The sequence below is a fragment of the Ambystoma mexicanum genome, chromosome 6q (assembly GCF_040938575.1).
Source record: "Ambystoma mexicanum isolate Mex_15411 chromosome 6q, UKY_AmexF1_1, whole genome shotgun sequence".
Lineage (NCBI taxonomy): Eukaryota > Metazoa > Chordata > Amphibia > Caudata > Ambystomatidae > Ambystoma > Ambystoma mexicanum.
This window is the reverse complement of record NC_090937.1, coordinates 1576965221-1576980344: the sequence shown is the minus strand read 5'-3', so window position 1 is coordinate 1576980344 and position 15124 is coordinate 1576965221. Positions and strand designations below refer to the sequence as shown.

The window sequence follows — 15124 nt, the reverse complement described above, 5'->3', positions numbered from 1 at the left end:
TCTGATCCCACCGCACAGGGCTCCCTGGCTGCCTCTGTGTGTGTGTCTCGGGGTGGGCCGGGGTCCAGGGCTCGCACGCTCCAGCGCCCGCCCTCTCAGCCCTGCTCGAGTGGGGGGAGCCCTAGCTAGCAGCACCTGGCCGCCTGCCCAGGGCCCTGCCTCGCTCCCTCCCCGCCTCTATATAAACACACACACACACAGGGACTCTCTGAGCTGTACTCTAACTCCTCGTGCACCGGGAGCCCAACCTCCCTCCACACGGAAATAAGGACAGGGCTCAGACGGCTCCCATTCATACCACGACCAGAATAGTCTCAGTTCTGTCCCCAGTCAAAGATGCTGACTTCTCTCATCAGCTTCACATCTTGATCGTTTTTGGAACAGGGAGCACCCTTTTAGTTAAATCCTTAACTTATTATTGAGAGACTTATTTTTAGGCTGTGGTTTTTGATTTTCGGACATTTGTGTTTTTAAGGAGAGAAAAAGTTTCCAAAGCTTTTTGTTTAAGTCTGCCTTCCTTTTGTGGCGTGGCGAAGTGGGGACCAGCCTGCTGGGCGCACCCGACCTCCCCCTCTCCCTGAAGCGGTGCACTGTGCGCCTCCCTATGCAGGTGTGATTGCTGCCTCCATCATGCTGTTCGAGAGCTTTGACTTGGTGTCCGCCCTGGCTACCCTGGCCGCCTGCCTAGTGTCAGTGGTCCTGCTGCTGGCCGTCTCCCAACAGCTGTGGCAACTCCGCTGGGCTGCCACCCGGGACAAGAGCTGCAAGCTGCCCATCCCCAAGGGCTCCATGGGATTCCCCCTCATCGGAGAGACCTGCCACTGGATTTTGCAGGTAAGCGTGGGGTGCCCTCGGGATGCAGCCAATTCCAGCTAGAGGGACGTGTTTGGGGTCTGGGAGAAAGCTTGGAAGAGACGCCGAACGCGGTGAGCTTGTGGTAGTGTGAAAAGCTTAGGAGGGCGTAGAGGAACACGCGAGTCTTATAATGCACATACATCGTGCCATTTGAGCCCTGCAAAGGACTTGCAGTTTAAAAAGAGCATTGAAAAGTTTAAAAGTGTGTGCAAATACTGATGATGTTTGGTCGGTCTGGGGACTTAGAAACGGATTCCACTGCACGCACAAAGTGCTGTTTGTACTATCTGGGTTTGCAAAGTGTCGAGGTGAAACAAAGTCATGCTTGAACTAAAGGACTGCGGGAAACGAGAAACTGCGCGAAGTGCTGTTTGAAATAGAAGAGGCCGAGGGCACTTAACGCATATGCAGTGTGACGCTTGACTTGTTATGGACTCGGTTATTTAGTGCACAAAGTGTAATTTGAAGCAGATATGACTGGGACTTCTTTAAAGGTGAATGCACAGCACGTTGGGAGAGTGCTTGGAATGCCTAGAATGGGGAACATGTTGCAGAATTGTTCTTTGACATATTTCAGATATGACAAAGTACATGCACAGTGTTGTTTGAACTCTCTGGCACTGTGTATTGCACTGTATGCACATAATGCAACCACGTGGGACCGATGGAGTCTTCATGTGCATACATTAAACGCTATTAGAACTACACGGACTAGGAGAAGTGCTGCAAGAAGCGTTGCTGGAAGTACTTAGACTGGGCAAGTCTTGAGATGTATATGCAAAAATGCTGTTTTAACTTTAGGGATCTACGAGCCGTCCTGAAGTGCATGTTATGGGGACAGATTGGCATAGAAGTTCCCTTGCAAGTCGCTGACATACGCTTCTCTTTCCAGGAGTTAAGTCAAAGTTACTATCAATAACTTATTTGTGAGTCAGCACCCAGCCGTCAAACCTTTTAGGGGCTATAGGTATTTGGGTGCATGCCCAGTGCACGCTGAATGCAAGGATGAATGGATAAGTTCGTACACACAAATGCGTGGGAGCAGAAGCAGCCTTGTGCTGCTGCCTCAAAGTACTGGGTCTGGGGAATGCTAAAGCGAGCGACGCGCCCTCCTTACCCTATCCTAGTGTGGTGACGGAGTCGGCCAGCCCAATAGCAGCCCGGGGGCTGTGTACAGGGCTACCTTCAGTGGGCCGGCGTTTCGGGGATCTGCCGCGCGGACTTTGACAGCTATGTTTCAGAGTTATCCTCTTCACAAGAGGGAGTCAGTACGTGTATTATGCGTTTCTACTGTCAACATGGGGCAACTCGCTATTTAATCGTTAGGTATTAGCAAGCAGTGCCATTGATTACACGTGTGATCTGTCTACAATGGCCTTGCCGATCTCAGAATAGCAAAAAAGAAAAGTGAATTAAAACACCGCGCACACGCCTTGGGCCATAGTACATGCCCCACGCAAATACAGGTAAACAGCCCTCCATTTATACATACGTGGACTGGTTCGCAAAGTACTACTGAATATTCCAAGTGGGACCCAACAGAGTTACTACACTCAGGGGTTGCTAGGTATACGGTGGCGGCGAGGGGCGGGGCTGGCGGAACGCACCGACAGTAATAGACGCTATAAGCCTACGATGCTCCGTGAAGCTCAGCGACCACATCCGACAGTGGACGTGAGAGTGCCCGGCAAGGAGGGGAGCTCATCCGCCCAGCAGATCACACCTTCCAGCGCGGAGAGAATTGCTTTCCGATGAAGAAGTGATAGGGTGCCTGGACCTGGCTGGCCATATGAGCAGGATTAGTTCCGCACACAGACTCCGGTGCGGCAGCAAGCCATTGGGGTAATAGACAGATTAACCCGGGATTAACCTTGCTAAGTGTTCAACATGGGCCGTTGCCATCTGATCACCCACATCAGAGATGAGAGGACGGGAGAGGCTGATGCCGGCAACACTCCCCTCTAGGACGGGTGCAACTCTACAAAAGGCATGCTACAACCCGTGTGCAGGGGGTAAATCGTGGGGTGGGGGGCGCTCAATTGTGGTATAATTGAGCGTTTTAGTGAAAAGATAAGGCTGCATTTCTCATCACTCATCCTGCATCATCTACTCTTACACACGAAGAGGGTTTCAGAACGCCCCGCTGCGTACTTGGTTGACACCATTCACTAGATAGCCATTTAATGATGCCAGTCTTGGGTTAGCACCCAGATCCACAGAAAGAACCCCCGCCTGGCCTGAGATCCGGTAGTTACGTATGTAGCGCTATCCCGAGCTCAGGCATATCTAACCACTCCCAATGTTCACAGATGTGGGCACTAAGGTGCTAGGGCATGACCAGAATCACACAATATGCTCAAGTGGAAATGCCAGAATTAGAATCCAGCTGTCCTGGAACCACTGGCAAGTATCAGACCACTGGACACACCACGCCCACTCTATAAAAATAACCAACAGCAGTTTAAGTGATCCTCAATGTGTGATACAGTGGACGATGTATAAGATTAACTAGCTGTAGGTACACTCTTCTTTCAATAAAAAGGGTGATTATTGCTGGAAATTGGCGATTTGAAATAACATGCAGGCACTTCATGGACGACTACTGCCAACTTTACATACTTAAAATCGCGCAGGAATAAGGCAAGCAGAAGCTGTATTGTACGTATGCATTCACTATTTAGGAGGTCTGTAGTCAACACATAATCAGCTCTGGATTCATTCCGTCTAAGTATGATGTGCTACGTATTTGTAAAATATCGCGCTCTCTCTCTCTCTCTCAGAGTTCAACTGTCTCTCTTGCTCTGTTTTTTTTTTCATTAGATGCAACTGGATAGAGCTGGATTCCAATTCTAGCATTCCTACTTGAGCACATTGTGTGTTCCTTGGCATATCATGTCATCTATAGGACCTTAGTGTCCACATCTGTGGACATTTGGAGTTTTAAGAAATGCCTGACTTTGGGACTGCGGTGCAAGTAACCACTGGATCTCAGATTAGATTGGTCTTTTCATTAAGAGTGGTATTTATTGAAACAATCTTGAAAGGGAAATTATTTATATAGATTTGTTATGGTGTTGCGTTGGTATATAATCATTCTGGGAGCAGCAAGAGGTAATGAATGACAAGAGCGTATGCTGCAAACATCAGTTACTTGATAACCTTATGGGTATGGTTCACTCAGGCAACATCATTTAACCCAAGCAAATGAAGACTTCATTTTTTTAGACAGAGTCTCCTGGAACAAAAATGCTTTATGTAAAGAAATCCCCTCCACCAACAACACACGCTCTCTGTCTCTCTCTCTCTCTCTTTCTCTCTCACACATACACACACTCAATAGTTCTTTAGTTTGAAAAAAAATGTATCAGATTTTTTTCTTGCAAGGGGGACCAAAAGGGTACTCCTTTTTCCACAGGCTTCATCCATCCAAACGCAGGCCAGGGCTAAAAATACAAAAATGTGTATAAATTGGACTCCTTGTCGAAAAAAAAACCTCCCACCACATAAAGGTGGCCTTTGTGCGGTGCAGTGGAAATGTTATACAAATAAGTCTTTATTAATGCCACAAAAAGTACTTTAATTATATTTACGCAGATCAGAAAACGGGGTCACCTGAACTTTTCCTGCGATTCACAGCCGTGGGTCTGTTTCCATAAAACTGGCTCTTTAGTCTGACTTTCCAGCCCTGGCCTTGTTCATATTACAGCCCACTTCTTTCAGGCAATTGTAGACTTTTGAAAGTGCCCGACAAGAGACCCAGAGATTGCGTCAGACTGCTTGTCTCACTGCTGTATATTTTCATTTGCCTTCCTTTCTCTGAACTCCCCCCTTTTACTTCATTATCTGCACAGTGTTGTGTGTGTTTCAAAGGCCCCCTTTTAGCATGTGGAAAAGTTATTAGGCTAGGAATCTTCAGTTATGGCCAAAGATAATTACAACCCTTAGAAGTAATTCATGTACTGCATGGAGGCACGTCAATGAGGCTCAGTTAGGTGCAGGCCAGACAGAGAACATGTCAAACAATTTCTAAAAAAAAATACAACAATGTTGTTCTGAACTTTATTGGTCAAGAAAGTGTACTTTGGGTTGTTAAAACGGAGGCTGGCTTTCCTTGCAGGACTTGTGAGGATCACTTATCACTTTTAGGGCTTACTTCACTGAAGCGTTTTATAATGGCAAAACCCCATTGGAAAACGTTCTGTGACTAATTGACTCCAAAAGTGGAAACATCAGGAGACAATTGTGAATAATGTTGAAACCTTCTGCTATACTTTGTTTGACATGCCAATTCATGCTTCGAGCATTGCTAGCAGCCCCACAGCTCACGGGTGGGGGTTCGGGGAATATGGGAAAGCTAGCAAACAAAATCATAATATTGTATAATGGTGCCTAGAAGTATCCAAACTCTTGAACATGTTCTTCTCAATGGCAAAGTCCATGACTTTCTGCAACATGAAAGCATATCCCCTGCGTTTGAAGAAACCTTTGGCTGACTTGAGCGAGACACCCAATATCAGTCTATTTCAAACTTCATACACCAGCAAAATCCCCAAAGAGGATGCAAATGGACAACTTCAGGAATATGTGATGCCACACAACTTACTCTGACAGTCCAGGTTCCGATGAGCCAGCAGAAAAATGGTACTACCCACAGCGAGAAAGGACTTTCTCATCTCTGTGCTACCCATGACAAGGTAGATCTCAGCATTGCATTGCACTAAATCGTGTCTAGTTATTACCCCAAAAAGGCAGCCAATGCATCATGAGAGTGGTGAGCAGAATTCTGTCTATCCACTTAACTACATAGCTGGGAGGATAAAGTTTAGGGGCAACATATTTGTCTTGGAAGCATAGAACAACACAGGTTTGAGTTCCAGTCCTAAACTGGCTTCTGGTATTAAGCATGTAGCGTATCATAAATTATAATTGTTCTTTTATAAAGTGCTTGATAACAACGAGTGGTTACTAAGCATGGGATATCTGTCTCTTTCTAGACAGAGAAAAAGAAACACACTACCTCTGCCTCAACAGTGCCACATATTTATTGTCCTAGATACCTGGAACAACCCCAGCAGCAATGAAGACTTTAGAAAACATTTGTTTGTACCATACCAAACATAATACAAGACCTTAGGCCTAAAGAGCAATCACGAAGTAGATGTTGCCAATTCCCCGGGTTGGCTGAAGTACTGCAATGTAATGTACACATGCTTCTACAAGGAACATGCTGACCGGCTTAAGTAAGGTAAGTAATGGGACGGTGAACAAGAAATATCAAGAGCACAAAAAAATAAACCTCTTGAAAGCATGTCATTGCCTCCTGGTGCAGTTCAGGGTTATGTTAACCATCTCCTGAACCAGGTAGAAGAAATGTAAAATTGCAATCTACTACTTAGCCATACAAAGTTACTCACCACCGCAATTCTACACATACACACAGAACAGCATTTCTTACTCATCAAGAGTGAGTTAACAATAGCTAGTGGCAAGTGCAAAATTAGGCCCTGCGCTGCACTATACTACTGGAACCAAATCCAAGGGTACTTGTAGCCAGTGTTCTTGTACAAACTTCACACCCACTACTTACCAAACAAGAAGCCAATGATTAAGCAACATTCAAGTCAATCCATCAACAAAAGATTTTATGTGAATAGCAAAAATGGAAAGGGTATAACTCTCCCAGACGTTGGACCATGCTTATCTGTCTTTAAATTCCTAGTCAAGTGGATGGAAATAGGGGTCCTCCAGGTCCAATCCTTAAATGCCACAATCATGCCACTAGGCTTTCAGGATAAAAACTGATTGGAAATAGCGCCTCTTTATATTCACTATGAACAACTTTATTTTGTGTGGAATCTCTGAAAGCAAAGCATGGGCTAGATTTTGCTCCTAAAGATCTGACGTGGGACCTCTTCTTTAGAAAACCGTTGAAATTCAATTTATACAATCGATCCTGTAACTACGCCTACTGCGGTTTGGTCACAGCAACCAAGAAACACTGGGCAGAGAGACCAACCAAAGACTAGGTTAGAGTGGCCAAACTAGCATTTTCGCTGGACTTAAATTGCCAACAACGCATGTCATATGCACTAGTCCACCTAAACACCCCCATACTTCTGGGGAGGCCACCTCACACTCTGCATCGCTATCTCAACCACAGTCAAGAGCAGAGTTCTTTCTCCTAACGAACCCATAGTTAGGCTCCCCAATTTCTTTGGTCACCATGCTTGTTTTATAAAATAACTAAAATAAATAAAAGATATGAAGATTTAATTCAGTTTGGATTCCGCCTATATTGACCTAAGGTTCATACTTGAGACGTGAGGGCAACCAATTTCAAACACCTGCATATATCTCCCAACTGTCAAAGGACAATTGCCGTTTTGAAATATATTTTTTGAATTATATATAGTTTTGGAGGTATGATATCAGGTTATGCCATATGACAAAGTTATAAATGGATTGCCTTCCTTAGGGCCTTGCATATTTCTACTGTAACCACAAGGAATATGATGCTACGCAAGTCTAATACAAGGAACCCTCTATTTCGAAGAACGTCCAAAAAAAACCCCAAATAGAGCTCTGTGTGTGGTGCCTGGTTTCTACTGAGTGTTGCCCGCAGGCAACACTCGTTCACCCATGCAGTTACAATTCCTATCTGCTTCTCAATGTAACGTGAAGCGTGCCTATCCTTCTGCTGGGTGTTCACTACGTGTGCTCTCTCTCTTGAAGGCTGTTGTCTGACGAGTGTCCCCTTTCACACTTGCAGTTATGCCCACATGTCCTAATGTATTTAATAAGAAGATTTCCTGGGGCTGTAGAGTGACAACAAAGAAGAGGAGAGCCCTGAGCAGAGGCTATGAAAATCAAAACAGTATTCTCAGCAAGTGTTATGCTATATTGCAGAAGGTCTGTTGAATGTAGCTGGTACTACGAAAATGCATCCTTGCGCTAAAATATGAATCAATAAGATAGAAAATAAATGTACTAACAGAGACTATGTTTATGACACCTCATAATCAGCTTTAATTAAATAAAATTGCATAAGGTATTTTCGACTGTTGTCCTAAAGTCCCTTAACATTGCGTTCAATAGTTATGGGGCTCAATAGGAACAGGAGCTGCTGCCTGCGTAGTCTTTCCTGAATTTCGGTAGAGCAAGGAGGTTACAGTTTGCTCAACGCAGGGATTGATGGGATTTGTGCACATACATTTATCGAGTATGAGTTGGGTCTGTTCGTTCATGGCCCGGCGCACAACACAAGGGTTTAAATGGCAATTTTAGGAGTTCAGAGGTCACTTGTTATAAGTAAGGCTGCAGTCAGCATTGCGTCCAGATGCAGTGGAATGGGTCTTAACCATAACTGTCAGACTGGACTGAAGAATCACACACTAGTCGCACATATGTAAAATAGCCCAGTAGGTTAATGCACCTGCTCACCTGCTCTGTTGTAAAACATATGTGTGCAACTTATAGGTACTATAGAGGGGCCATACATATGTTTCAACCTGTCAATGTTGCTAAAATCAATTTCAAAGATCGAGATGGCCCATGCTGCCCTTTTGACACAAGTTACCCAGAAAGCATCAAAGCATACATGATGCATACACACACACACACACCCTATATACACACATGCATCATTGAATCCCCCTTCACCAGGAATTTCTCAGTCTTCAATTCAAAAACACATGCAAACCAAAACTGCCTGTTGAGTTATTCTGGATCCCCCGTGGCTTGGTATCTCCTCTTCCGCACATTCTGCCCCTCTTTCAAAAGCGTTTGAACCATTCGTCAAGGAACATTAATAAACCCTCTACATTGTTCACACATGACACATGTATCCAAGACCCTACCCAGCATAAACCTGCTGTACGGTCATGAAAGGGTGTTTACTTCCTCAATAATTCTCCAAATGCACTCACTGGTAATCTGTAGATGTCAGAATTTCATTGCAAGTTCCTCAAGAAAACTCATTGTTGTGGGTATTCACTACTATGAGAAAGGGCCAACGCTTCTTGACTAATCCACATAGCTTTAAACAAATAACAGAATACCTGTGACCTCTTTCATTCCATGCAAGAAAATGATATGATTTTTGATTCATAAAAATGGTAGTGTGAAGATATGACTGTTGCTGTACATTAGTACAGCATTGAGTAGTGGCTAAAGTACCTACTCAGCCCCAAACTACTACTAAACAGTGATACGAATCATAAAGATAAGACGTGCACATCTCAACAGGTATACCTCCTTCGCCTCTTTTGGTAACGTTGGCAGGTCAAACTGTTCAGGAGGGGTGTGAGCATGTACAGAAGCAACACAAACAGCAATAGTACATTGGTATCAAAAGCAAAACGAATGTCCAAACAGGTTCCAGAAAATTGACCCTTTTAATAAAAACAATGCACACAACAAATAAAAAGCTCTGAAGAGCCACCCTGGTAAAGGAAACACAGAGAATGTGAACTTTGGAAGAAAAGGGCACTTTGGGTGAAGATAGGAGCTTACGTAATTGATTGAAGTAGCAAATGCCAACGTTTATGAAGATGTCTAAAAAGGTAGAGAAGGGTGCTTAAAAGTCAATGGGTACATTAAGGCAGTCTAAGGGCCCTTCAAATATCTTCTGTTATTGTATTTAGGGCTAAACAGTATCGAGCTAGCCGTTCCTGCGGCAAGCCAGGAGTCTAGTAGCTTTGACGCAAAGCTGGGGTCAAGTTGAGGAATAGTAGTGATGGGTTCCAATGACACTGTGCTGTTCGGCTGTGATGTTCGTTTGTGGATTGAAGACACTCGGGAACGCAGGCAATGTCGAGTTGGCAGTTCTGGAATACTTGGTGACCTTGGGTGAGGATTAGCAGAGACTCACCTTTGGCAGCGAGCAGGCTCTGCTGGCACAACAAAGCATTGAGGTACTGCATTGGCTATGGCTTGCAGCTTGAAGAAGCTGGTCACCCGTAATGCTGTGTTGCGTTTGGGACGCTAGAAGACTCAGCATGTCGCAGATACAGAGATGGCAGAGCTTCAATGTCAAGCAAAACTCGAGATTTAGAGGCAGACGAGATCAAGATGACTTCTGCTCCATTCTAAAGAAAAAATGCTACATGGATTGGTTCAAACCAGGACTTTTGTTAGGGGTCCAATCCAGAGTGTTGTAACAAGTGTCTTTTGCATTCTGATGTCATACTCTGAGTGCTTTGTCTGCAGTAAAAGGGGATGTGGTGCTGGAAGTTTAGGGAGCTCTAGCAGAATGCTAAATGATGTACCCCCTTGGGCTAAGCCTCTCCTCTGGAATACTCTAACCACCCCCTTCCTCTGTGTTCCTACTTAAAAAGAACTCCAGTATCCTTGGTGTGAGAGGACCTTTGTCATGTCAGAGCTGTCTCGTGGAGGAAGGTGTCGATTACTTCAGGGGGATCAAAAGAGATGTTTTGAAGGCAGGGCCACACATGTTTTGTCACAGTTTATTACGCGGGTACTCTCAACTGGGAGTTCCTTTCCCCCCAATGAATGTGGCGCACAACAAACACTCTTAGTTTGTTAAGGTTTACTTTGGTAAGACCGCCAACCCGTCTCGCACCCAATCCAAAGAAATACCCAGCGCCACAATAGACTAGGAACCAGGCCGGTGTGTAGTAAGGCCAGTGTGTAGTGATAATATAGATACACTTTTTATTTAAACCAAATCCGACAAATAGATTAAAATCAGCCACCAATGCTGTGGCAACACAAGAACATAAATAACTTCCGTAATGACATCAACACAGAGATAATACTGAGATATGCAGTCATCCCTGCAGCTTTCTTTTCAAACACCTCACCAATGCAGAAAAGAACAATTCAAAACATGCAGTGATTGCTGATTTGGTTATAATACGTTTCTACCAGCAACCCCCACCCTCCAAACATCAATAGACTTGACCCCTCTGAATTTTAGGCCAGAGGCAGAGAGCGGGAACACAATGGGAAAATCGTTTTGGGATCCGGATAAAATGCTCTCTTTGGAAAAAGGGATTCAAGGGGTAAAATCGTTTTTTTTTACTTATTAGCACAAATGCAATATGAGGGAAAGAAAAGCAATGGGAAAATGTGTTTTGCCACACCCAAAGAACAGGCAGAGCTTTGTGATTTTGGTCAGAGCATAATGGGAACAGAGGCAATTTTGTTTTGCACTCTGCACACTCACGTGGAAACAGGGTTTTGGGATTCATTCTTTTGGCAAATCTTTATATCTATACCGGTGCAAAACACACTACGAAGAGCTTGTTAGTTTCGAATGCCAACAAAACACATCCCGTAATTTCTATAGGGGAATTAATTGATTCACTTCAATTAAATATGCTAAGAATCTACACAGACAAACAGGATATTTTGCTATGGGGAAATAACTAGAATGATACTTAAATGCAGGGCCTACACAATCTATGGCTTTGGGAGCAAGAGTTCAGCAGCAGGTTACCTCCTGGAATAAGGGAAAACAAGCCTAGTTCTGGTCACACTGGTTTACTTATAGGGCAAATGACATCAAAAACTTGTCATGATTCCCCCGAAAGGGATTGGTTGGTATTCTCTACCCACCTCCCATCTGTGTTCTAATAGAACAAGGATATGTGGGGTGCGAGTTAGGAAAGCTGTGGGAGGAGAAACCTTTGTCATCCCCAACTGACATATGGGCGTCATCCCCAACTGACATATGGGCTCGGCCTGTTTAAACTCTAACAATCTATCAACATGGAAAGTACCCTAATTTTTCAAATCTTTGCATGTATGTATATATTTTTTAAGAACTACATTTTAAGACAAATCAGATGATGCTAGCCTGAAGTCTGCACACCCTTCCTATGCAGAGATAAGGGTTTTCTTTGTTTACTCAGGAGCTGTATCAGTTAAAAATATACCACGTCATAGTTCCTATGTTAATTTTGTCCTTCACCCTCACACTAACTTTCAAATCTCTCGGAATCAGGGGAAGGCCCAAAACAAATTTGTATTAATAACTATAGTTATGTTTATCACACAACAATATTTTGCATGATTCAAAGGGGGTTATTGTCACAAAAGTCTGGAATGTCCGCTGTAGCATATACGCTGCCCTTTTTATGCAATAAAATGTATTTTCCTATTAACTAAACTCCAGTGTTTTCTTTATTCGCTTTAAGTTTAGTTTCCCTTTAAGCATGTGATCAGCCAGAAGCTGGCTCATGTTCACCTTTGCCTCTCCCTTCATGGCCTTTAATGGCCCAGATGTAACTCGAATGGACATTTTATGGGAATTGTGACGTCAAGGTCACTTCTGCTGAAAGAAAAGGCATGGCCTTACCTGTTCCCACTGTAGTTTAAATCTAGGCAGTGTATTTCTTTCTATATTTTTAAGCCATGGCCCTGGTTGATCGTGGACAACCAGACTTCCCTCTCCAGGACCAGCAGAGGAAAGGTCTTCGAGGTTAAGTTTCATCTTGAGGAGAAATGACCGGCTGCAAGTAAAATTCTGCAAGCAATGGCTTTTAAACTTCTACACAATGCCTTTTACATGATATTTTATAAGGCACCCCAGGCCTTATACCCATGTGTAATGTACTTCTTTAAACTCACAGTTGCAAAATACATGAATATCACTTCTGGATTGTCCATATGTATAGGGCAGTTATGTGAGAAAACCATGTTCAAACTCTGAACCAGGTGAGCAGTTCTCTTAGCATATTGTCATTTGGATGAGGAAAAGGGAAGATTTTTCATTTCTTATAATATTTATTGTCCTAGATACTTGGAACAACCCCACTTGAGCTTGTTTTCACTTGAGATGGAGTACAATCTGCTAGTACATTGGAGATAATGTACACACTCCTATCTGTCTCTTAAAGTAAAAGTGCAGCTCTGCATGGATTTAGTAAAACAGCATTTTCAGCCACTTGTATTTCTTTTCCTTGCTGAAACATTGCACATATCTTCGCATATTTACGATTTAAGCCCACTTTTTCTTTTGAGATTTAGACCTGTTTTTGGTTCAATAGGCCTCATGTCTGACTACCATTTTTGTGCTGGCCTTATACTTCAATGGGACTTCACAAATCACTCTGGCCTCTTTATTTCTGGCAATCAGGGGCTATATTTCACCCAGGGGTTGTTGTAGGTACATTCAGGAAAGACAACTAATACACACTGGCTCTAACATGAATAAGTCATCTCAATAAATTGACACGAATATGCCATTGAAATTCATCTGGCTATATAATGGCGTGATAACACTAGCCACGCCATAACCAGACGTGACTAATATTTACACATTTAAACAAATGTACTTTTTTTTATATCACCCTTCATGCCGGATTCCTCTAAGATTTTAAAACCACGCCTGGCGTTCCCTTGCTTCCAAGAGGAGTGTGTTGTCCTGAGCTATACTCACGGCCTGTTTAATGTACCACCAGGCTTTTGGGGTAAACAATTTGGAGAATTTGAACCAACAGTACAATTAAAAAGTAATCTCTGTCTGTCGGAACATGGTGTTCAAGCAGCTGTTCAGGAATGCACATTTGACCTTGGAGCTGACTGCTGCCACTGCAGGGCAGAAGCTGTGGATGTCAATTAACGGTCGTAGAAAAGGTGCATTGGATGTACTTTGATTTGGCATGGAACATTATGAAAGAGGGGGTTGATTAACAGCCTTCCCTTACAGAAACATCATTTTATTGCTAGAAATTGCTAGAAGTCAATTTTTAAAAGCCCATGACCAGATTGCACTCTATCAATCTGTGGCAAGGATATTTTACAGTAGCACCCCACACACATTTCCTTGGTCACATCACCCTTCAATCCAAGTAAGACATGCCAATGGCAAGTCACAGATGAACACTTGTCAAAGAATTAATTAAACCTTCTTATTGTTTGGTAGTTTCACAGTCCAGGTTGTGAGATGGCAATGCTAAAGAGATCTGATCTAAAGGATGGGAATGAGCATTCCCTAACAGCGTCCTTCCACTGCCACTGAGCTCGTCACAAACATTCACACATCCAGACAATGCTATTCAGATAACCATACGCCACAGGGTGTATTTTTCTTTTCTTTAGAAGGAGTCTCCCAAGAGAAAGCCTGGAGTATCGCTGCTTATGAAATTAACTTAAGGTTTACCAGAAAAAAGGTCTAGGAACAGGCCACAAAAATTGTGTCACAGGAGAGTGTCAGATCATTTGTGGATTAGGACAAGACAGTAAGCCAGAGAAGCTCTTCACGAAGTAGATGTGTGAGGAATTCGACCATCCGCACGGTGGATGTATGCTCGCCTGGGCTTTTTTGAAATTTTAAATGAAATTGAATGCTGGCTAATCGCACACATTTTCCTATGCCCACCGTACGATATGTACATAGACTTGTGTACTCTGGGTGGACAAAGCCTACATGCGCCGTCCTGCCTGTCATATTTAGTTGGAATATGACAGCCAAGAGTACATCCAGGCATCTCAGAAGGAGGAGGGCAAAACCTTCCTCCTGCCATGGCCAGCCTAATTAACAAAAGCCCTTTCCTTTGATAGCTGCTGGTGGCAGCCTTGCATACTAATCAGAGTTAATTCAAACAGTCCCTTAGGAGGCCTGGTGGCAGGACTAACAAAGGACAGGAAAACCCCAACAACCTTTGATATGCACTGTGTCAACCTGAAGCCAGTTTCCGCCTCTCAGTATCAAGGGCAGTGACCTGTCACGTCTGCAACTATGTATTTACAATAGTCATTCCCGCAGGTATTCAGAAGGTACTAGTATGTGGTTTGGTGGAGACAAAAAGTCTGTTTTCGCCCTGTAGATTCAAGGGACACCAGCCGCTTCGGGAACCACAGAGAGCTTCATTAACGATGCCCTTTGATCCACAACAGACAGGAAGATGGGTGGGACTTAGTATTACCTGTTTTCACTCCTTTACCTTTTCTGTTGCAAAGCACTCTGATTATTAAGCCACACATACAGGAGATTGTTGGTGGGGACCCAGATTGGTTCATTAAGGTAGGCTTCGCCTACACCAATCACTGTGACCCATTAGGCTTTAAAAGAGGGCTGAGCCCTTCTTTTTGGCAGATCATCTGAAGATTTTGCAAGGAGTAACAAGAACTCAGCATTGGACCCTGGCTGAAGGTACAGTCTGCCTTACAGCGTTCAGCAGTGAAGGAAGGCCAGGAGATACAGAATCCAGAGGACCCTCAAGCAGCTCCAGAACCGGTATCCAGGCAGCACACAGCATGCCCTGCAAGCAAGCTTCCTAGGTGGAAAGTGCCAGAGAGTCTC

At 43.9% G+C, this 15124-nt stretch overlaps 1 protein-coding gene across 1 annotated transcript in view; it reads left to right on the top strand.

The window, feature by feature from the left end:
- Positions 1–224: 224 nt before the first annotated feature.
- Positions 225–15124, top strand: part of CYP26B1 (cytochrome P450 family 26 subfamily B member 1) — a 131579-nt gene continuing 116679 nt past the window's right edge. Inside the window, exon 1 of the mRNA XM_069632298.1 lies at positions 225–834. Coding sequence (XP_069488399.1) covers positions 631–834 — 204 coding nt within the window. The 5' untranslated portion in view covers positions 225–630. The remainder of the gene's footprint in view (positions 835–15124) is intronic.